Source organism: Grampus griseus, assembly GCF_964374135.1.
Source record: "Grampus griseus genome assembly, chromosome: 8".
Lineage (NCBI taxonomy): Eukaryota > Metazoa > Chordata > Mammalia > Artiodactyla > Delphinidae > Grampus > Grampus griseus.
This window is the reverse complement of record NC_139002.1, coordinates 62,161,911-62,184,230: the sequence shown is the minus strand read 5'-3', so window position 1 is coordinate 62,184,230 and position 22,320 is coordinate 62,161,911. Positions and strand designations below refer to the sequence as shown.

The 22,320-nt window shown below is 47.8% G+C and overlaps 1 protein-coding gene across 2 annotated transcripts; it reads left to right on the top strand.

The window, feature by feature from the left end:
* The first annotated feature begins 1,131 nt into the window (after window positions 1–1,131).
* FHIP1B (FHF complex subunit HOOK interacting protein 1B) lies at window positions 1,132–22,310 on the top strand. 2 transcript variants are annotated; one of them, XM_082660479.1, is made up of 12 exons: window positions 1,132–1,225; window positions 8,343–8,671; window positions 8,802–9,440; window positions 9,807–9,965; window positions 10,159–10,245; window positions 10,452–10,619; window positions 14,607–14,686; window positions 14,900–15,063; window positions 15,492–16,271; window positions 18,751–18,929; window positions 19,089–19,251; window positions 21,786–22,310. In XM_082660479.1, exons 2-12 carry the CDS (start codon window positions 8,534–8,536, stop codon window positions 22,145–22,147), a joined length of 2,919 nt encoding a protein of 972 aa, XP_082516605.1. In that variant the 5' UTR covers window positions 1,132–1,225; window positions 8,343–8,533; the 3' UTR covers window positions 22,148–22,310. The 2 variants fall into 2 exon arrangements, with proteins under 2 accessions (XP_082516605.1, XP_082516604.1); XM_082660478.1 differs by having other exon boundaries at window positions 14,900–15,105.
* The last annotated feature ends 10 nt before the right edge of the window (window positions 22,311–22,320 follow it).

Sequence of the window (22,320 nt, the reverse complement as noted above, 5' to 3'; positions counted from 1 at the left end):
ACAGAAAAGTTGCAAAAATCGTATAAAAGTCCTTGTAAACTCCTTACCCATGTTCCCTTGTTATCATCTTATATAACTAGAGCACAGTGATCAAAACCGGAGAATTAACATCGATACAATACTTGCAACTAAACTGCAGACCTTATCTGAAACTTCCATTTCTCAGTCTTACTCTTGCTTGGTTCTCAAGACTGCTCGAACATCACCTCCTCCTGGACGGCTTCCCTAGGCCCCTTCGCTCTTCTTTCCCCTCATCTTCTAAACACACATAACACGCTAAGTGCTGCTCCAAGATGGCAATTACACTACGTTGCAATTGTCTACCAATAAGGGCTGAGGTCCTGGAGGGCTGAGACTGGTTTTAATTGATCTGGAATCCTGCCTGACAAAGAGGACCTTACTCCATGTTCCTTGGGTTGACTGAAAACGATAGTGCCCAAGAGATCACAAGGCAGCAGGTGTTGGCGAGCCAACGAGGGGCGGTCATCCCCCGGGTACTATCCAAACCGTTCGTGCTGATGGTGCAAAAAAGGAACTAGACCTCTCGCTGTCAGCCCTCTCTAGGGCTCTGCTTTTCCACAGGCCCCGCCCACCTACCGACTCCTCCCCTCAGGCCTACCCTCTTGTTATCTCCTCCCCTTCCACGCCCCCTCTTCCACGGTCAGCACAGCCAAGATCCGTGACCCCGCCCCTATCACGTTAGCCTCTCTTTCAGCCGGATCTCTGTCCTAAGCCCCGCCCTCCAGTCTTTCCCTGCCTCTTTAAGTCACGTCGCTCTTTAGGTCCCTCCTTCTGCCCTCCGGTTCGACCTTTCTTCCTCAGGCTCCGCCCCCGCCCCGCGGGCCTCCGCCTTCCCAGAGGTCTTCCCCTATGAAACGCCAGAGTCCTTCAGAAGGGCGGGGTTTTCAGTGCGAGGGGGCGGAACCTGGGGGAAGAGGCGGTACTCCTTGCTTGGAATGCCGTCGGCGACCCCGCCCCTGCGCTCTGCCGTTGCCAGGAAACAAGCATCAACGCTCTGGCTTTGGCCGGGCCCAGCCAATGAGCTGGCACGCCACTGCCCAGCGGTGCGTCGCTGGGCGGTTACGTGTGGTGCGCGGGGGCGCGGGTTGCGTGTGGCGCGGGGCGGGGCGCGGCTGGTGCGCCTGAGGAGCGATGGCGGCCTCAACTCACCTAGCACCGCGGTGGCGATCGGGCCTGCTCAGGGTCGGAGTTCTGTGACTGAACAGTAAGTGAGGGCCGGAGGGCGTGTGAGAGGGGAAGAGGGGCTGGGGAATGACGGCACTGGGTTTGGTGACTGTCCTGGTTGTGAGGGGACAGGGTGAGGGGCTGGCATGTGGTGAGGGGCCAGGTGTGAGTGTTTAAGGTAGGGGAGCAGGGCGAGAGCCTCGGGGTGAGTGGGCAAGTAAGGAGCTGGGTTGTATGAGGGGCCGGGATGCCTTCTGAGGGGCCAAGTGGAAGGGACTTGTGAACACGATTTACTGAGGAGCTGGGGCTCCTGTGGGCAGGCGTGAGGGACAACCCTGGGACCAGAGTGAGGGGCTGAGGCCTGTGCGGGGCGGGGGAATGGACAGGGCGAAGGCGGGAGCATGCGGGCTGGTGGTGAATCGGGAGGGAGTTGAGAGTAGGGCATGGGGGAAGGAATGAGGGTTGTGAGACTTGGGTAAAGGTGAGAGGTCGGTTCTGAGTGGAGCGTTCTGCCCAGTGAGAGCAGTAGTTTTAGACCGAGTAGGACAGCTTGGGTGGAAGTGGTGTGCTCTTGGCTCTTCTGCTGCATGTGCTCTACATATTTTGGAGGATCAAAAAATGATAAGCGTCGTGGGCAGTAGTAACGATGATAATGGAAATCATTTTTTAGGCTTACTCTTCAACAGAGTCATCATTGGAATCCCTCGTTCCCTCAAGTTCCTCCTTGGGACTGCAGACTTGAAGATGGTCCCTCTCATGGAGATTTTTTGGCTATGACCGCCTATGTTTGTTGTCTTTCCACCTGCTTCTGGGCAACCTTACTCCACTGCTGCTCCTTACCTGTGCTGAGCTGTGGGGCTTTGACCGTTGCCACCTGTATTGGACTAACCACTTACAGCTGCTAATTCTACTTTCATGGAAATCATATGGTTTGTTACATACAACGCTGTATTTCGACTCCCAAACAGGATGGCTTTGCTTTCATTTTCTTACAGTTAAATTTAAAAAAAAGCGAACTTATGTACAATAAACTACTCATATTTAAAATGTACATGTTTGATGAGTTCTGACATACGTTTACATCTGTGAAACCATTACCACTTTCAAGATACTGAACATTTCTCCCACCCCCAAAAGTTTTCTCCTGTCCCTTTGCAGTTCATTCCTCGCTCCACGACATGTTATTGGGTTCACTTTATTAGCATTTTACAGGTCCCCTTTTCCCTGCCAACCCATATGCACATGGAAATTTTGAATGTTCTAGAAAGCTGGGTTGGCCCTCAGATAATGGCTCCTTTCACACCACTAAAATTTCCTCTCTATTGACAGTCTGCCACAGAGCAGATACCTCCCCCAACCTCAGGAAGAGGTAGACCTTCCCTATCCAGACCATTCTTTGGGAATTAGGGGCAGCCCAAGTCCCCATTCTGTTCTAGAGTCTGAGCCTCAGAACCAACTGTTCTGTCCTATGGTATGTTTTCATTGCTTCTCTCTGGAGGCTGAACAGGTTTTCATGCTGGTGGAACCCTTGGCAATCTGCCCAGATGTTCAGACCCCTATAGAACTTACATGTATAATGAAAGAGTTTAGAACAATGATTCCTGAACACTGGGCCAAGGACAGTGCCAGTCCATGATAAAGTTTTTTATCTATTCAAGGTGGAAGGAGAGAAAGGCAACATACGGAACATGAGTTTTCCATAAAGATAAATTTATTCTGAAATTATCTTTCCTATTCTTTTGGTATTAAAGTGCTCTCTCACTGGTAAAGTAATGGTGCCAGCGGATGATGGGTTTTAAAAAATGGATCTATTTGCCAAAATAAAAAGTAACAATCCTATTTAAAAAATTTTAAATCTATTTCTACTGGTTCATGAAATCCAGGAATGTAGGGTGATGATAGTGTGCCTGCTGAATTATGTTGAGGAAGCATGCATTTATACAGTAGAATTACTGTCTGACATCTAAATTGCATTCATGCATTACATAGCGATGTCAGATTTTACTGGAATTACATAGATTCCTTGTGAAGTATGCAAGGGCAGGAATTCTTATTTTATAGATGGAGAATCAAATCGAAGAGCCAGAGACCACATAGTGATAAAGTGGCAAAGCTGGACCCAAAATTTGGTCTCAAGAGAGTGACAGTGACTTGGGGAAAAAAAGTTTGTAACAGAGAGTGAAGGTGATGTGGAGTAAAAAGCATGTGATATACAGGAAGGGTTGTGATGACATGGAGGACGTTATCCTGGCAAAAAAGTCTTTTCTATGATTTGTAATTGTTCTGTTTCCAAAAGAGGTTAAAGAGACTGAGGGTGACATGGGTTTGAAGTTTTTGTTTAATAATGTGGCAAAAACATAGGAACAGGTGTACATAATACCTGGATCACATTGTGATAGTGATAGGTGAGTCAAGTCACATGTCCGCTGGTTCTTAGGGACTGTCCAAATTCTTGGCTGATATGGAGAAAGCACTGGGTTTCGTAAACTTCCTGTTTGCTATACTGAATTCTTTGTTGAATAGTGGTGCGTTAAGTATAATGGATTTTGCTTTATGATATATATAGCTGAGTGGTAGATCTGAGGAGATGAAACATAGATGTGGATGATGATGTAGAGATAGAAACATGCTTGGGGTGCTGTGTGTAACCATCTATTCCATATCTGCTATGTGCCAGGCACTCTTATAAGTGCTGGGAGGACAAATTCATTCATTCGTATAGTAATTCATTTATTCATTCAGCAAATACTTTAGCATATAGTCTGCCCTTGTGATGCTCACATTTTATGAGATAACAAGATAGATAAGATGTGGTCCTGTGAAGTCTCAAGGAATTTTCAATCTGGTTGGGAGAGATGGACACATGAAAAGATAATTTCAGTTGAGAGAGAGAATGTGAAATATGAAAGTATATCATAATGAGGTGATTACTTGTCTGTATCTAGTCTCAGTCTCTCTCTATGTTCCAGTCATATTTACTCAGTGATCTATGGTATATCTCCACAGGTATCGCAGTTAACGTGTCCAAAACAGAACTCGTTGTCTTTGCTTTGAAAGTCTGCTTTTGTACCGTGTGTCATATCGCAATCCAGGCAAGGACTTCAGTGTCATCTTCCATCTTTCTGCTCCTTCACCCCCTGTATGTAGTCAGTCACGAAAATCTTAATACATTTCCCTTTATATTATCTGTTTTCTTCATCTCCACAGCTACATCTTCACAGTTAAGGCTTTAGTTTACTACCTCCTCATCTCTCATCTGGATGTTTTTCCCCAGACAGTCTCCTGCCTTCAGGCTTGCTCTTTTCTCATCCGTCCCTGGAATGGTCTTTCTAAAAATGCAAATTTGATCATGGAGCTCCTCTGCTAAAAACTTTTGGCTCTTTGTGTTCTGTAGGATAACATCCAAATTCCTTAATATGGCATCATTTGGCCTCAACTCACCTCTCCAGCCTCATCTCGGGCCACTCTCTCTCTACTCTGTGTTCTAGCTTGAATAAATTGTTCACAGTTCCCTGACAAACATGTTACTTTTTTGAGCCTTGAAATCTTTGTAATAGCTGCTTCCTCTGCTAGGAATGCCTTTTCTTCTCTGCCCAGTGAACTTTCCTCATCCATTAGGATCTAGTTCAGTTTCACCTCCTCTTTGACTTCTTTGTCGCCCTTCTGCAAAAGGGTGGAGAAAGCTGTGTGTGACGTGGGGATTTACTGTTGTAAAGGGGAGTCACTGTGCAATAGAGTTCACGCTGTGAGTTATGAGGGCTCTGCTGGAGTGAGGTGGGGAGATCCCTGCAAGAAGCAGAGGTGGTACTGGGGAGAGGGGAGGGAGTGAGTTAGCACCATACACTGATAACCCATTTGTCTCTTACATATAGGCTGAGGGATAGACAGGCAGAGAGGATATGTCTGAGCTGAGCTCTAGATCGTAGGCTCCTATGAGGTGGGGTTTGTTTATTTGTTTTTCCCTTTTGTATTACTATGAAGTTTTAATCAGATCTTTCTACTTTCAGAATCTAGGGTAAGAACCCATCGCTGCCTCTTACGTCAGTAAGAGGAAGAGCCATTGTAGGGGGAGAGAAGCCTCAGAACTTCACTGACCTGTCTTAGAAGGTTGTTTTGGTCTCTCTCTGTCTGCTGTAGATGTTGCAGGTGTATCCCTGCCCCCACCTTCCTCCCTCTTTGCCTCTCCCAGGGCAAAGGTTCATAAGTGAGACTGAGCCATTTCCTGCCTCGTGCCTGCTATTCCCAGGTTGGTGGACACCCTTGCTGAGTGTTCCTATAAGGCTGTATTTCGGGCCCTCCGGTGAGTGCTTGACCTTGGCCATTTTGGGGGGTCTGAAAGATCATCTCCTTCTCTTTTCCTTGTGGCTGAGCCTGTAGGTAAATTTGGGAAGAGGGATCTACTTTTCTCTAGACTTTGCTGTGGGAGGAAAGGGCACAGTAATAGGGTGGTGATCCCATTCTCTTCTGTCTTGTTCTGAACTTTTCAGGGTTAACAGGGAGTGAGGGAGTCTTAGGTGGGTGACAGGAACACCAAGCTGTGGCTTTCTTTTGGATTTCTGAAGTACGTGAAGAGGGTCCAGGTTAAGTGTTAGCTTTTGGGTTCTGAGACAGTGATTTCAGTGTGACTTTTCTCTTTGAGGTCTTTGAATAGAAATGGGGATGGGGTGGGGAGGGAAAGTCCTGGAGGCCAGTTCCCCTTGGGTCTGTGAGCATTGCTCTATGTTAGTCAAGGAGTGGAGCAGAGGTGGGCGCCCCAGGTACATCCCAAGGTAGAAGCTGTTTGTTAGTCTTTGGAATTGAGTTCTAGAAGCTGGAAGCAGTTTAGTTGTGGACATGTTAAGGCCTTACTTTGCTGAGACTGGTTGCTTGGCCCTTCTTCAGCTCCCCTGGGGTATGAGTGTGAGGTTAGGTCTCTGTTTGCTCCACCATATGTTGCTATCTGACATATTTTTAAAGGGAAATTTGATCTTGTCATTTCCTTGTTTAAAAACCTCCTTTATTCCAGGGTGTTGATAGATAAACCCAAAGTCCTTAGCATGATATTCAGTGATATTTATAACCTTCACCCATGTTTACCCTTCAACTTAATATTGTATCTCTCTTCTCTAAATAGTCTGAGATTAAGTCACACCAAACTTGCAACTGTTCTTCAAATTTGCTATGTTCTTTCACAGTGCCATATTTTTGAACATACTGTTTTTAATATGAAGAAGGCCTTTCCGTCTGCTTTCTTTGTGGCCAGTATCTCGTTGTTAAAGATTTAAATCAGATATCACCTCTTTTCTGGAATCCTCTTATAGTTTCCCAGGAAGATTTAGTTGCTTTCCTTAGCACCCCCATGACATTTTTGTAAGTACCTCTGTTTATAATATCTATTGGAGTTTTTGTTTATGCTCCACCAACTGTTTTTATCCATTTTTGTATTTCCAGTGCTTACCTATTATTAGCACAGTGTCCCAGCACTTATCAGTATGATGTACACCGACTTAATCAGTGAGTGAGCCCTGCCTGCTGTTTAGGACTGCTCCCACCCTTTATAAGACTGTCTTTTGAAAAAAAAAAAAAAGACTGTCTTTTGTTCTCCAGAAGGTTTTCTTAAGCATAGTTGCTATCTTCCTTTAGTGTGCGCTGATAATGGTGAGAGGGAGTGTATCTGGGTAGAAGGGGTGGTGGTTAATATAACTGGAGGCCAAATGTGGGCCTGTTGCCAGGTCTCTGGGTTCCTTTAGCCTTATTGAGTGTAAAGAGGAAGGACAACTGAACCACACCTTTCCTCTGAAGTTTTTTTGGTTTTTTTCCTCTGAAGTTTTTATACTTGTGAGATATTGTTGACAGACAGTATTGTTGAGGGGGTGGTAGATGTGATGAGAAGGAACTGTGAGCCATGGCCGAGGCCAACAGCTGTTTTGGTACTTTTCCCCATTCTCTAGTGAGGGTGTGACGTCATGTCCCCAGGAGTGAGTGTTGGATGCATCTGACAGGAGTGGGTATATGTGTGTTTATTGGGAGTGTATCCTTGTGTTCTTTGCTAGAATGAAAATTCTTTTGCTCTTTTGGTTGGCTCTGAATTTTTACCTCTTAAGATTATTCAGCCAGTTAAAGGTCTATTAGTGTATTTCCTCCTGGGTGGGATTCTAGGGAGGGACCTGTAATAGTTAGAAAAAAATTTCTTCCTCAACAGCCCCAGAGGGCCGGAGTCAGATCAAGACTGGATTTCCTGATCTTCGTTTGTTCATTCACTCATTCACTTAAGCATCCATACATTCAGCAAATATTTATTGAGTCCCTAGGCACTGCTCTAGGTACTGGGGATACAACAGAGAAACCTTGCCCTCAATGAGCTTCATTGTAGTGGGGAAGATAGACAAATAAATAAGCAAATAAATATTTTTAGAAAGTAAAAAAACTGCTAAGAAGAAAGGATTAGGAAGCTAGAGAGTGAAGGTGGGAAGATGTGCTATTTAGATAGAATTGTTAAGTAAGTCCTCTCTGAGGAGACGGCATTTGGAAAGAACTGAGCGATGTGAGCAATGTGAAGCTCAGGAAAAGTACACTCCAGACAGAGGGAAGAGCAAGTATTCAAGAAGCCTTGTATGAGCCAAGTATGAGTGAGGAGGGGTATGGTAGGAGGTTATACAGGTTAGATTATGTAATGCCCTAGAGACCAAGGTAGAGAATTTGGATTATTACCAGTGTGATAGGGAGTCATTGGAGGGCATTCAGCAGAGGAGAGATGTAGTATAATTTATGTTTTAAAACTCTGGTTGCCGTGTGGGGAATAGATGCTCAGAGGGGCAAGACTGGAAGTATGAAGACGAGATTGGAAGCTATTGCAATAGTGAGACACGTTTGGAGGGTATAGATGATAGGCTGATGAACTGGATATTAGAAGTAAGGACAAGAAGAAAGAAGGATGATGCCTAGGCTTTTGGCCTGAACAAGTAGGTAAATATTGGTATCATTTATTAAGGTGGAGAAGGCTGGGGGAGTAACACAGGTTTAGTGTTGGAATGAGTTCTGTTTTAGACATGTTGAATTTAAGGTGCTGACTGTGTGTGTGGAGTTCTCAGTGGAGTGGTGGTTCTGAGTTCTTACTGCTGGACGGTAGAGAGAGGCAAACTTCTATTAACCTCTTCCATCCTTTCTCTTTGAATTAGATTTGTAGGTCTGGATCGGGCAGTGACCTCTGAGCTCACTACTCCAGCCTGGTATATCTTCTGGCTCCATGGACAGTTACTGGCTCCTACAGACCGGATGAAGCAGACTAGAGACACAAGTAGAGAAAGCCTCCGGCTGGCAAATTCTCAGAGTGTGGCCCTCTGGCCACTGGCCCTGCCCGGCCTACCTCATGGAGAGGATGAACTGGCTGAGCAGACTGGCCTCCCGGGGCCCTGGGCATCGTGTACCACAAGGGGCCAGTCTGCAGACTCCTGTCATGGCTGACCCTGAGACCTGCCTCATGGTCTTCAAGAATCACTGGTCCCAGGTAGGAGACTATATGCTAAAGGTCCCAGTCTGCTGGCTGCCCAAGTCCTAACATTCTCTGTTCTCTCACCTTGCCATCTAGTCACCTGATCATCTTAAATTTTTTTCTCTTATCTGTCCTGATTCCCCAGGTGGTGCGAATTCTGGAGCGGCAAGGCCCTAGGGCAGCTCCTGGGGGAGCCGACGATCTCAGTGCTGTGTGCAACCACACTTACCAGATGCTGACACTGCTGGCGGAGGATCGTGCGGTGCCCTCGGCTCCCACGGCTCCTGGGCCCCTGCTGGAGTTTGCTCTGCGCGAGGATCTGCTAACCCGTGTGTTGACGTGGCAGCTTCAGTGGGATGAGCTTGGGGATGGGGTTGAGGAACGGCGGGCTGAGCAACTGAAACTATTTGAGATGCTAGTGAGCGAAGCTCGCCAGCCACTGTTGCGGCATAGTCCCGTTCGTGAGGCTCTGCTGATCTTGCTGGATGCCTGTGGCCGCCCTGTGCCCAGTAGCCCAGCACTGGATGAAGGCCTGGTGCTACTTCTCAGCCAGCTGTGCGTGTGTCTGGCCCGGGAGCCTTCATTGCTCGAGTTCTTCCTGCAGCCACCTCCTGAGCCCGGAGCTGCTCCCCGTCTTCTCCTCTTTTCTCGCCTTGTACCTTTTGTCCATCGAGAGGGCACCCTGGGCCAGCAGGCCCGTGATGCCCTGCTCCTGCTCATGGCTCTATCAGCTGGAAGTCCCACTGTGGGCCGCTACATCGCAGATCACTCTTACTTCTGCCCGGTCAGCACCTCCTGGGATGGGGGGTAGGGTATGGTGTAGGCACGGGAGAGCACCTTCCTGTCCAGGAGTTGTGGAGGGACTATGTACCAGGGCCCTCTCCTTCAGGAAGTAGCCCCCCCGGGTTTGAAAGCAGCACCTGGAGTTGGGGTGGGGATGAAACATGGGCTTAGGTGGATAAGGCAAGTATGAAGGCTCTTCATGGGCCAGTGTTCCCAGGTGATGTGTTGGCACCTTGGGTGACTAAATATCTGCTCTGGTAATAACTCTTACCCCTACTCGCATAAAAACTCTGGGTTAATAGTTCCCTGTTCCCCTTTTTTATATTGTCTAAGTCTTTGGTAACCTGTCCTTGGGGATGGCCCCCAGGTGCTGGCCACAGGGCTGAGTGCCCTGTACTCTTCACTGCCCCGAAAGATTGAAGTTCCAGGAGATGATTGGCACTGCCTGCGACGGGAGGACTGGCTGGGGGTGCCAGCCCTTGCTCTCTTCATGAGTTCCCTAGAGTTCTGCAACGCAGTCATTCAGGTGGGCCTGGGGTTCCCAGGAGATCTGGCCTTTGGTCATTCTGGGGAGATGGGGTGGGAGGGGGTGCATTCCCTGGAGTTCTGGTTTTCTTTCAGCTTGGGGGTAGGGTGCCTATTTGTATTCTACCATTCTGCTCCCTTCCTGACAATGGCCCCCTTCAAAATCCTCCGTCCTCTGTCTTGCACCCTTACAGGTGGCTCACCCTCTAGTGCAAAAGCAGCTGGTAGATTATATCCATAATGGGTTCCTGGTGCCTGTCATGGGCCCTGCCCTGCACAAGGTGAGAGTCATGGGTGGCAAGGCAGATTAAGGGATTAGGTTGAGGGGTGGTAACCTCAATGCCAGGACCAATGTGGGTGGCAGTGGGCTGGGTACTCCTCCCTTTTTCCCTGTCTGCTCCTGGTACCTCCTTAGAACTTAGGGAAAATGGCTTAGCATATGTGTGGGGAAGCCCTAAATTTCCAAACTTTCCCTTTCTTTGTCCAGACCTCTGTGGAGGAGATGATTGCCAGTACCGCTTATCTGGAACTTTTCCTACGGAGTATTTCAGAGCCTGCCTTGCTCCGTACCTTCCTGCGATTCCTGCTATTACACCGGCATGACACCCACACCATCCTTGACACCCTTGTTGCCCGTATTGGCAGCAACTCCCGGGTATGGCCCCTACCTCTGTCCTGGCTTACCTGGGTGAGCCATCTTCTCTCTCCGACCTTTGTTCTGGGAGGGTGTTCCTGCCCTTCTTTGGCCTTTGTCTCCAGCAATCACTTCAAAGTTAGGTGGCATTTTCTTTCTAGTATTAAACTTTTAACTGTTTTGGGTACAATTTTAATGTGGCCTCCTGCTTTTGTAATATACAAATCTAGGACACAGTTACCTTTTCTGGATGACTTCGGCTGCTCGTCACGGCTATAGGTGTTGCCATTGTGTGACACTTGTTATGTAGCGTTGACCTGAGGTTCTCTTCAGCTGTGTAGCGCTTTGTGACTTGCTCTGGGTGACTTGAGATCACTTCTTTAGGCTTTGTGTCTGCTTTGATAGGTGATCCAGCTGCTACTAGTACGTTTACCTTTTCTTCCCTCTGGATTTGCTGTAGAGTTATAGAACTTGGGGCACCCATTTGCCCGCCTACCTACTTATGTTCCTTCTTCCTGAAGAACATTTTGATTGAATGTTCACTATATGTCATACTGTTCTCTGGTACTGAGGATATAATGGTAAGCAGTGGTTGCTGACTTCATGGAGCTTCCTTCATAGAGGAGGTAGACAAGTAAACACATAACCAAAATAATTGAAAATTGAGGTCATTGTTATAAAAAACCCAACAGGGTGCTTAGAAAACAGTAGAGTGGTCAAAAAAACCATTCTGAGGAGGTGACATTGAGTTGAGACCTAAAGGTCATGAGGGAGTTAGCCTATTGAAGAGCAAGTGGAAGAACAGTCTAGGCAGAGGGAGCAATGCATGCAAAGTACATACGTGGGGAACAGGAAATGAAATGTATTTGAGGAAATGAAAGACCAGTGTGACTGGAGGTATAGTGAGCAAAGGGGAGAAGGGAAGGAGAGGTGGGTGAGTTCAGATCATGTGTGGCCTTGTAGACCATGGTAAGAAGTTTAGATTTTAACCAATAGAAATGTATATAAAATAGGAGTAAATTGTTTCTAAGTCATAAAGACCCGAAGTCTTTCTGGGGGAGTAAAGCATTAGTTTAGCCGTGGACTTTATGGCATTTATTTTGGCTCCATCAACCATTTTTGTTTCCTTCTTTTATTATAAATAATTGACGTTCTCTGGGTCCTTGTGTTTAAAATAGAAGTTCTTAGATCACTAAAGGTTCTAGAAAATTGTTCTAGATAACTGAGGTACCTGGTAGTAGGGTTCCAGGTAAGTAAGGTTCCTGGATAGCTATGTTTTGTATAGTTGAGGTTTCTGAAGCTACGTTAGGGTGTATATGAGATATTCTAGACTGACTCTGATTTGACCAGTGTTTCTGAACCAAGTGTACACTTTAGAATTTGAAAATGAGAGTAACCATAACAACAGATTCTAGGCTCTGCCTTAGATTTCTTGAGTTATAATCTTTGGGAGTAGGCCCAAGGCATGTGTACTTTTATAATACTCCAAAATGTAATTATGATACATGCCTTGGGTTAAGAATTATTGTCATAAACTGATAGGGAAGAGATGTCAAAGCTTTAATTTTACAAAGGCATTGAAAAAGTTTTATTTCTCATTATGCTGAAGCTCGACCAAGGTCTTAAATCTGTTTGGCCTCATGGAATGTCCTGTTCATGTTTTGGGAATGTTGATTTCCTTCCTAGGATTTGATTTTTCTTCCTGTATTGGGCTCTGTCCGTCTTGCTTTTGTCTTAATCTTATCCTAACTTCTTTGATTCTCCCTCAGTGTCTTTAGTCTTCAGCATATATTTCTGTTAGTCTTGCATTTGGTCCCCTGGTCTCAGGAGCCTTTCATGGTTTTGGGGTATTTATTCTTGGCTCTCAGTTCTTGGAGGAACCAAATCTCTTCTGATTTTAGGATGCCCATGTTAAACATGCAGGTGCTTTCCTTTCCCCTGTTTAGCCCTTTTAAGCTTGATTCTGTTGGCCTGACTTTGTAACTGCTATAGTCCAACTTTTGTGGCTTAAGGTGAATCATGCTGGCTAGCTAGCCTGCGTATCTGTATTAGTTTCCTATTGCTGTCATAACAAATTACCACAAACATAGTGGCTTAAAGCAACACAAATTGCTTTACAGAATTTGTAAATTCTGTAATTCTACAAGTTCTGTAGGTCATGTATCTGACACGGACCTCACCCCACTAAAATCAAAGCATCAGCGGGGCTGCATCCTTTCTGGAGGCCCTAGGAGAAAATCCGCTTCCTTGCTCACTGGGATCATTGGTCGAATTTACTTAATTGTAGATATAGGACTGAGACTCCTGTTTTCTTGCTGGCTGTCAGCTGAGGACCATTCCCATCTTCTAGAGACCAACTAAATCCTTGGCTTGTGATCCCTTGTTCCATCTTCAAAGCCATCAGTGGTGGATCGAGTCCCTTTCATGCTTCAGATCTCTCTCCTTTTTGACCCAGCTAGGAAAGGTTCTTGGCTTTTAAAGACTCGTGTGATTTGAGTGGGCCTATCTGGATAATCCAGGCTACTCTTCCCATCTTAAATTTTTTAATAACCTTAATCATACCTGCAAAGTCCCTTCTGCCATGTAAGGTAACTTACAGGTTCTGGAGATTAGGACCGGGACATCTTTGAGGGGCCATTTTTTCTACCTACCGCACAATCTTTCAGTGAGTCTGAATGTTTTCATTGCTAGTTAAAATGGTCATTTAGGATAAACATCCATGCTGTCTAAAATGGGAACTGCTATCTTATCTCTTTCCCACCATGATTGGCTTTTGTTTGGTTTTGTTTTGTTTTTTCCTTGAATGTATGTGTGTATTCATTTATTTATTTATGGCTGTGTTGGGTCTTCATTGCTGTGCGTGGGCTTTCTCTAGGGGTGAGCGAGGGCTACCCTTCGTTGCGGTGCACGGGCTTCTCATTGTGGTGGCTTCTTTTGTTGTGGAGCATGGGTTCTAGGCACGCAGGTTTCAGTAGTTGTGGCACATGGGCTCAGTAGTTGTGGCTTGCGGGCTCTAGAGTGCAGGCTCAGTAGTTGTGGCGCACAGGCTTAGTTGCTCCGCGGCATGTGGGATCTTCCTGGACCAGGGATCGAACCCGTGTCCCCTGCACAGGCAGGCAGATTCTTAACCACTGAGCCACCAGGGAAGTCCCATGATTGGCTTGTAATTCCCCCACAGTCATTTAGTTAATGATGAGCACCTAGACTGTGCAGGTAGTGCCCTGGACTAAGACCCAATAGTTGTCTTCAGGGTGCTCAAGGTATACTTGCCGTAAGGGAAGTATAGAGAAAGTGCTTCGGGGATTCACAGGAGTGAGGGAGTGCTTACATGTGTCTCTTCTCTTCATCTAGCCAGAGGTGAACCACCCTTTTTACTTTTCTAAAACAAAAGTTTCCCTTGTTCTGGACCCACCTATTTTTTCCTTTTCCTGTCAGCTGCCCTTGAACTTTTCTTTATCCTACCTTCTGAGAGAGACACTGGTGTTGGAGAGGTGACTCAGACTCCTTGTTCACAGCCCCACCCACTTCCCAGCTGGGATTCTTCCAGGTTCCCTCTGGTTTTTTGTTGGTAGGCGTTCAGTTACTATGCTGCTATAGTCTGTTGACAGGCATTCCCTTAGTTAACCACGTTGCTGTTGTCTCCTGTTAGTCATTCACTCAGTCCCAGTATTTCCTGGGGTCTCTTCATGGGTATTCATTCCATTTAAGTATTGCTGGTATCTCTGCTGCCAGGTATATATAGCCAGAGAGTTTGCTGACATGTGTATGGTCTATAGAAATACATTAAATCTGACATGTGGTTCGTTCCTATCTGTGAATAATGAAGTCTTGACCACAAAGATCATGTGATCATTTATTTAATATTTGAATGATTGTTTTGTGCCAGGCCCTGTGCCATCATTGCTCCAGGAGAGGTTGGTTGGGCCTGGGGTTGGGGAGGTTTCCATTTGGTAAACATCTTGGAGGGTAGAGAGCTCTTATGGTGACTCCCCGCCCCCCCCCCCCCAGCTCTGCATGGTCTCTCTGAGTCTCTTCAGGACCCTACTGAACCTCAGCTGTGAGGATGTCCTGCTGCAGCTGGTTCTCAGGTACCTGTGGGGGCAGGGCTGAGGGATGGCTGATCCTGAACCCTCCGGGCCCTCAGGGCCTTGTGCATTGCTGGGGTGATGGGTTGCATTGGGGTTGCTTGTGTGTGTGTCCTCTCGAAGCCTGGCTTAGCCATATAGTTCCACTGATGTTCTCCCAAGCCCTGTCCTTCCTTCCTGATCTATCCTGTGTCCCTTTTTTGCTGTCTTTCCCAGGTATCTTGTCCCGTGTAACCATGTGATGCTGAGCCAGAAGCCAGCTGTGCGCGATGTGGACCTATATGGACGAGCAGCAGACAAGTTTCTCTCCTTAATCCCACGCTGTTGTCGGCACCGTGCCTCCAGCCCACCTCGTCCAGAGCATGCCTCGTGGGCACGAGGTGGGCCTAGCAGAGAGGCAGGGAGAAGGGAGGACACGACGGGTATGGCCCAGGTTCTGGGGGAGCTAGCCAGAAGGTGGGAGGAGGGAGGTGGCCGTGAGTGGCATTCCATCTTTGGGGGGTTGATGAGGGGTGTTGTAGGGTGGATCCTCAACTCCACCAAAGAAATTTATCTTCTGAGCAAAGCTGTTCCTTTTCTTCACTCCAGTTGTACTCTTCTATTTCCGTTGTTTTTGTGGTGTTGGTGGTAATGAGGAGGGGGTGGTGGATGAGGAAAAGGTTAATTTGAGGGGTGGAGAGTCAGCTGTCTGAATCAGTCCCATGTTTCTTCTGCTTCATTGCCTTCTCTCTTAGTTACCCAAGGTGTCTCATCCTTCCTCCTGCACCTCTGGCTCTTTGATCTCTCTTATGTGTTTTCCCCTCTGCAGGCCCTGGAAGCCCAAGCGTTGACTCCTCTTCTGTGGTGACGGTACCCCGGGCCTCCACGCCATCTCGTCTGGCCCTCTTTCTGCGACAGCAGAGCCTGGGTGGCTCCGAGTCCCCAGCCCCAGCTCCTCGCTCACCGGGGCTTGCTGCATCCCCAGCCTCCAGCCCTGGCCGACGGCCCAGCCCTGTGGAGGAGCCCGGTGAGCTGGAAGACAATTACCTGGAGTATCTGCGTGAGGCGCGCCTTGGTGTGGACCGCTGTGTCCAAGCCTGCCGTACCTGGTCTGCCCCCTATGATGGCGAGCGGCCCCCTCCTGAGCCCAGTCCTGTTGGCTCCCGGACTAAGAAACGCAGCCTACTGCCTGAGGAGGGCAGGGGCCATGCAGGGGAAGGGGAGGTGGAGGAACTGGGGAGGGGGGCGCTGGCTCTGGGTGTGAGGGAGGGCCCTGGCCACCTGCGCCCTCCCCAGCTCAATGGGGTGCCAGGACCATGGCCTGAGGGGGCCAAGAAGGTTCGTCGGGTGCCACAGGAGGGAGCTGGGGAACTACTAGAGGGCACCTCCGAGGGCGTGGCAGGACTAGAGAGCTTTGGGCAGGAGCTCCGGGAGCTGGAGGTGGCGTTGAGCAATGGGGGCGCTGGCTCAGAGCCCCCTCTAGAGCCTTCACTACCTCTTGAGGAGGAGGAGGCCTACGAAAGCTTCACCTGTGCCCCTGAGCCCCCTGGCCCCTTCCTCAGCAGCCCTTTGCGGACTCTCAGCCAGCTGCCAAGCCAGCCCTTCACTGGTAAGCTACTTAGCCTAGGTCTTCTCCTTTGTGTACTCTTTGCATGTTCTCCACATGTTTGTGCTGGTTTCTGAGACTTCTTGCCCATGTCATTCCTGTGTACTTGCCTAGCTCCTCATCCATTTTGCCTGGGTCCCCTCCAGATACATATCATGTCATACTTGTGTCTCAGTGTCTGTCTGTAGTCTTCCATGCTTGTGCTGGTTTGAGTATTGACTTATGTCTGAGTCTTGTATGTCTGTCCTTTATGCATGTTCCTCCTCTTCCTCAGTCTGGCCATTTTCTGGGATGTGTGATTAGGATATTCTGTGTTTGGTGTTTCCTGGTGAATCACAGCAATACATCTGAACCATGTGGAAGACATGCGTGCTGTCCTGTATGTGAGGCACCTATAAATCATGCTGTTCCATGTTGTTCCCGCCAATATATCTGTCTGGGTGTTGGGTCTCTCGTCAACTCTTCTGTGGCCCAGGGTCAGCTTTCTGCTATACTTCCCTTCTTCAGCCCTGGCCTCCTTTCTCCCAGCCTCTTTAGAGAAGGGCTCAGCTTCAAGTTTCTTCTGTTCCCTATCCCTGCACCTTGTTGGTTGCCCTGACTGCTCAGTAAGACTTTCTAAGGGTTTATGGTTAGTGGTAAGAACTGAAGCAGGTAGAGTGAAATACCTCTCTCTGGGTAAATTAGATCAGTGAAATACCTCTATCAGGGCAAATGACAAAGCATGGCCCTGAGCCCCCTGGCTAAGTTCTTTTGGTCTCTCCAAAAGACCTTGGAGCTAGATCTGGCCTGAGTGGCTGGGCTAACTCCTCTTTGTTTTTGTTTGAGAGCCAGCTTTACCCAGCCCAACCCTCATCTGGCTCTTGTCCCTACTCTACACCCCATGCTGGGGATTGGTGGGGAGGCACTTCTGGGAAGCTGTATAGTGCTTTGGACTAGACATACCTTGAGTTAGCATTCCATCTATGTCTTTGTTGCATGTAAATCACTTACTATGATGCTGGTACATTGTGAGAACTCAGCATGTGGTAGTTTAGGATTATCATCTCTTGGGTGCATGGCGGATACAAGTTGACCAAGGTACCCACATATCTTCCTGTTGTTTGTAGTCAAGTTATCATGCATTGATCAGTACATGCCCTAGCTGGGACTTGCACAGCATCAGGCCTTTTGCTCTGGAGTAATGACAACTCTCTTGCAGACTACAGAAAGTATGTCTTTTCATTTATTTAGGCTTTGCTCTGCTCTTTCCTTCTCTAGACCACGAGAAGGTGGTGTGCAGGTTTTACCACTTTCTTGAAGCGTTATTTGAAGTTCTGTCCTTTTTCTTCTTCTAAACTCATCTGAGCTTTTTCTCTTGCAGAAAAGTCCCCGGAGATGAGAAGGACAAAGTTATGGGATATCTTAGGACCCTGCTAAGCTAGAGTTGTTTTAGAGCCAAGGCTAGTCATGTGCATGTGGAGTAAGAATGTTCTAGGATCTTTCTCAGGATTCAGTGTCTCTTGCCCTTCATTGTTCTCCTGCCTCAAGTCTTAGTGCAGTTCCTAGGCACACTCCCTCTCCCTGACAAATCCCTGACCAGACAGACTGTGATGGTTCTACAGTCCTAGTGTTGGTGATCTGGCTCAGTTGAGGCCAGTTCTCCCGGAAGATCATTCTAATCCCTTCTGCCATCCTCTTTCCACCAAAGAGTCTGTCCTGAATCAGTTTTCTCTGGCCCTGAACTAAGCTCTTTTTCCCCTACAGATTCTATTTCACCACCTTGGTTCCCCGCTCCTGAACAGACCTGATTTCTTTTTTGGTTCTCCAAAGATTCCTCCCCTAACTTTAAGTTGACCAATCTAGTCACCGTCTTTGCCTTCACTATGCTTTCTTCTTGCTTTATTTCTGACTCAGGTCTAGTGTTATCCCCTGTCTTGTATGTAACCTGATTTCTTCTTTTGGTCTAATCACTTTCTCACTTGTTCTTTCTTCAGTTGTCCTCTTGGGTGAAGCTTTTTAAAAAACTGAGAACTATTACATAGCTTATGGTTATTATTGAATACTTATAATTTGCTAGACTTTGGCCTAAATGCTGTGTATCAGTATCTCTTTGATCCTCTTAATAACCTTATGAGGTGGGTGTATTTTCTTATTTTACCAAGTAGGAAACTATGCTTGGAGAGTTTTGATTCATCCAGTAACTTAACTAGTAAACGGTAAAGCTAAAATTTGAACCAAGTCTGTCTGATTCCAGAGCCTGTGGTCTGGTCCTTCAGCTAGAATGTGTATAAGCTGGCATCTGGACCTCTTGTGGGTCCATGTGGTGTCTGCCATTTTATCTCCTCCAGAATAGGTGGTCACAGGATATTTAAACATGCAAATCATTTTCTGACACAAATAATTTTCATCTAGTGGTGGTGGGGGGTTTCATTTTGGGGAGGAATGCGTGTGATGTGCATTGTGTTTAGGCCTTGTATCCTTGTGCCCACCCACCCCACCCCAGGCCCCTTCATGGCTGTGCTCTTTGCCAAACTCGAGAACATGCTGCAGAACTCCGTCTATGTCAACTTCCTGCTGACGGGGCTGGTGGCCCAGCTGGCCTGTCACCCCCAGCCCCTGCTCCGCTCTTTCCTGCTCAACACCAACATGGTCTTCCAGCCCAGTGTCAAGTCCCTGCTGCAGGTGTGCGATGCATGCATGCATGGGTGCGTCCAGGCTCCATGGTGGGCCAGGCCCACAGCTGGAGTGGCCCTGGGGGGGCTGGGAATAGGCCCAGCGGGGCTAGAAAGGACTGTGTCAGTCTAGAGCCACCCAGAAATGTCATGAAGTTGTGCTTCATAGGTGCTGGGCTCTGTGAAGAATAAGATTGAGAGCTTTGCAGCCTCCCAGGAGGACTTCCCAGCACTGCTATCCAAAGCCAAGAAGTACCTCATTGCCCGTGGCAAGTTGGACTGGACGGAGGGCCCTGCGGCAGGATCTGCCCCCCGCCGGTCTGATTCCCTAGGTGAGGCGTACCCTGCCACCACCTCCCTGTCCTCCCTAGGCAACTAATTAGCTCAGGTTAACTGAGTTTCTTATTTAGGTTGAAGCCTTGCACCGGGAACTAGGGAGTTGCAGAGAGTAGAGTCTTGATTTTGTCCTCAGGTTTCTGGGCAGAGGAAAAACATAGTTCTGTCCACTGAGAGCCAAACCAACAGTACCAGCAAAAACTGCTCTAGAAGTTGGGGACGGGCGAGGGGACAGAAGAGTCTCTAGGTTGAGATATTGTTAAAGCTTGGTAAAGGACATGGCATTTGACATGGGCCTTGAGAGATGGGTAGGACTTGGGTAGGCAAAGGAGTGGGATGGCTTTATTCTTTTGTTCAGGGGACAGCATGAATTGTTTAGTTGGAGCAGGGGATTTGGAAGTTGGTGGAACAGTTGGTAGTAGGGTTGGAAAGATTTGGTCAGAGCAGAAGGTTCTCAGCGTAGAACTTGGGCTAGGCAGAGGTTGTAAACTTTTAGGCAGTGAGAAACCATTGGAGGTTCTTAGATCTGGGAATGGACAGATAAGTGTGTTAGTTCATGTGCTAGTTGCACTGGAGCTAGGAGAAAATGAAGTCAGAAGAGCAATTGGGAGGCTTATGCCATAATGCAGATGTGACCTGTGAGGCTTGAATTAGAATAGTGGAAATAGAAAGGAAGAATTTGATGGAAATGGGAAGGAAGTACTGGCAGAGTTTGGTGAGTGGTTGTGGGTGATAAGGAAGAAGGAAGAGTTAAATATGACCATGATATTCTAAATTTAGATCTTTCATCAACAAGTATCTGAGTGCTTGCCGTATGTGCTAGGTGTTGTCTGTGATACAGGGGACTCAGGGAGGTACGAGATGTGATCTTTGCTTTCAAAAAGCTGATAGTCTAGATAGTGACTAGAGGATTGTCATAACTGAGGGAGCAAGGTCCCAATGGTGGTGGAAGTAAGTGGGATCCAGAGCACAGGAAGGTTTTTTTCCCCCTTTGAGGCAAATGAGGAGAGATCAAAGGAGGAAATGTTATGTACAAGTGGAGTTTTGAGGTGTGGAGGGAAATTTTAGGGAGTTGAAGTCATCCTTTATTTGCTAATTGAAGTAGGAGGCAAAATAATATGCTGAGCAAGAGAGCAGAGGTGATATGGGGGCTTAAGGAGGAAAGTGTATAGGTTGGGAAGAGAGTACCAGAAGGGTTGTTAGATAGCTGTGAAGGCCCAGCTGAAGTTCCTTAGCATGATTTCCTCATGGTCCAGTACCAGGAATTATTTCTTGCTTCCACAGTCCTGGTACTATGTTCACTGTGGAGGGCCCAGGGATATAGAGGTAAATAAGACAGAGTCCAAGCCCTTAAACTCACAGATTAATGTATGAGGTAGAAGACATGAGAACAAGTTATTAAAATGCAATGTGATAGAGCAGTAAAATGGGAAGTTAGTGGAGGGCAAATTAGAGGAGAGGTAGGGATGGGGAAATTAGGCCAAGGATGAAAACATTGAGGAAAGCAAAATTAAGGCAGAAGGGGCTACAGAGGCATGAAAGGAGCCTGGAGGGTTCCAGGAGGAGCACATAGGTGTGGATGCCAAAGCAGGGAGAGTTTCTAGAAGAGGTGGGAGGAAGTGTGTAGAGAGTTTCTAGAAGAGGTGCGAGGAAGTGTGTGAACCTGGTTGTAAAGGGCTCTGAATGCCAAATCTAATATATCTGTTTAGCATATCTCTGTAGCCATTATTAGAGGTCGAGAATGGGAATGGTATCATGATCTAGAGACTAGATCCCTAGAGTCTAGGCCCTAGATCCTGGACAGGGCCAAGAACAGATCCAGAGCCAGCAATCTAGGAGGAAGGAAATTAAAGAAGAGAAGGCAGTATTTTAAATGGTTCATTTGAGTCTAAGCTGACATGAAGTTGTCTGGCCACAACCAGTGGGAGGGTGACTTTGGTGGATGTCGGAGAGGGATTGGTGGAAGGCCAAGTGGTGGCACAGGAGAGCAGAACTTGGAGGGACAGTGGTGTGTGACAGATCTGATAAAGTCACTGAACTATGACTGCATATGTAGCACCTGTGGGTATTGAAGGAGCAGGGGTGTGGGTGAGGTGTTACAGATAGGCAGGGGAAGGAGGAAATGTCTAGAGGATTGACCCATCTAGTATAGGAGGGTGCTGGGCAGCAAGAATAAGCACATGTTACAGACTGAGGAGAAAGAGCTTGGTGATGGTAGAAGAGTGATTGGAAAGGGAGGTGCAGTAAGAGAACCCCTCAAGGTGAAGGGGCCTGGAGAAGGGAGGGGTCTTGTCTGGGAATGAAGTATCTGAAGGGTTGACTGCCTAAAGACTGAGCATGATGGTTGGCTGTTGGGGAGGTTGGGTAGAGGGAAGGAGGCTGGGCAGGCAGCACTTTGGTGTTAAGAGTTCTAGTGGAGAGGTCCATGCCCCTGGGGGAGTGGGGGTGCGTGGGGAGGGGAATCTCCTCTCCCAGGCCAGGGAACTTTGCCTGACGCCAGCAGCTTCATGACACTCCTGTTTGTTCCCAGTGAAGAGCCGGAGGCCGTCCTTGGGGGAGTTGCTCCTGCGGCACGCACACAGTCCAACCAGGGCTCGGCAGGCGGCACAGATGGTTCTTCAGCCTGGGAGAGACGGCACAGGACTTGGCCTAGGTGGGGGCTCCCCTGGGGCATCAACACCGGTCCTACCCCCCCGGGGTGGGGCCCCTGACCGCCAAGGTGAGGCTCTGCGAGTCAAGAATGCTGTCTACTGTGCAGTCATTTTCCCTGAGTTTCTCAAGGAGCTGGCTGCCATCTCCCAGGCCCACGCTGTCACCTCGCCTTTCTTGTTGGATACTTCAGAGGAGGGATCTGGCCCTCCCATCTCAGGCTTTGGGCCCCTCAATCCTTAACTTTCTTCCATGGACAATCAGGGCCTTGAGTGGCCTGTGCTGGGGCCAGGGTGTAGGCTCCTTTTTATGTTTGGAGGCAGTGGCAAGAGGACTTTTTAATTTATTTCCGATGAATGTTTTCTGGAGAACTTGTTGCAATATGTATAAAAGGGAAATCTCTATTCTGTGCTCAT

Bases quoted from the DNA above. Each gene is read 5' to 3' on its own strand.
- FHIP1B (XM_082660478.1), top strand. From the start codon at position 8,534: ATGGAGAGGATGAACTGGCTGAGCAGACTGGCCTCCCGGGGCCCTGGG. The intron at 10,246-10,451 runs GTGAGAGTCATG...TTCTTTGTCCAG, and splicing joins TGGGCCCTGCCCTGCACAAG to ACCTCTGTGGAGGAGATGAT. The intron at 18,930-19,088 runs GTGTGCGATGCA...TGTGCTTCATAG, and splicing joins GTGTCAAGTCCCTGCTGCAG to GTGCTGGGCTCTGTGAAGAA.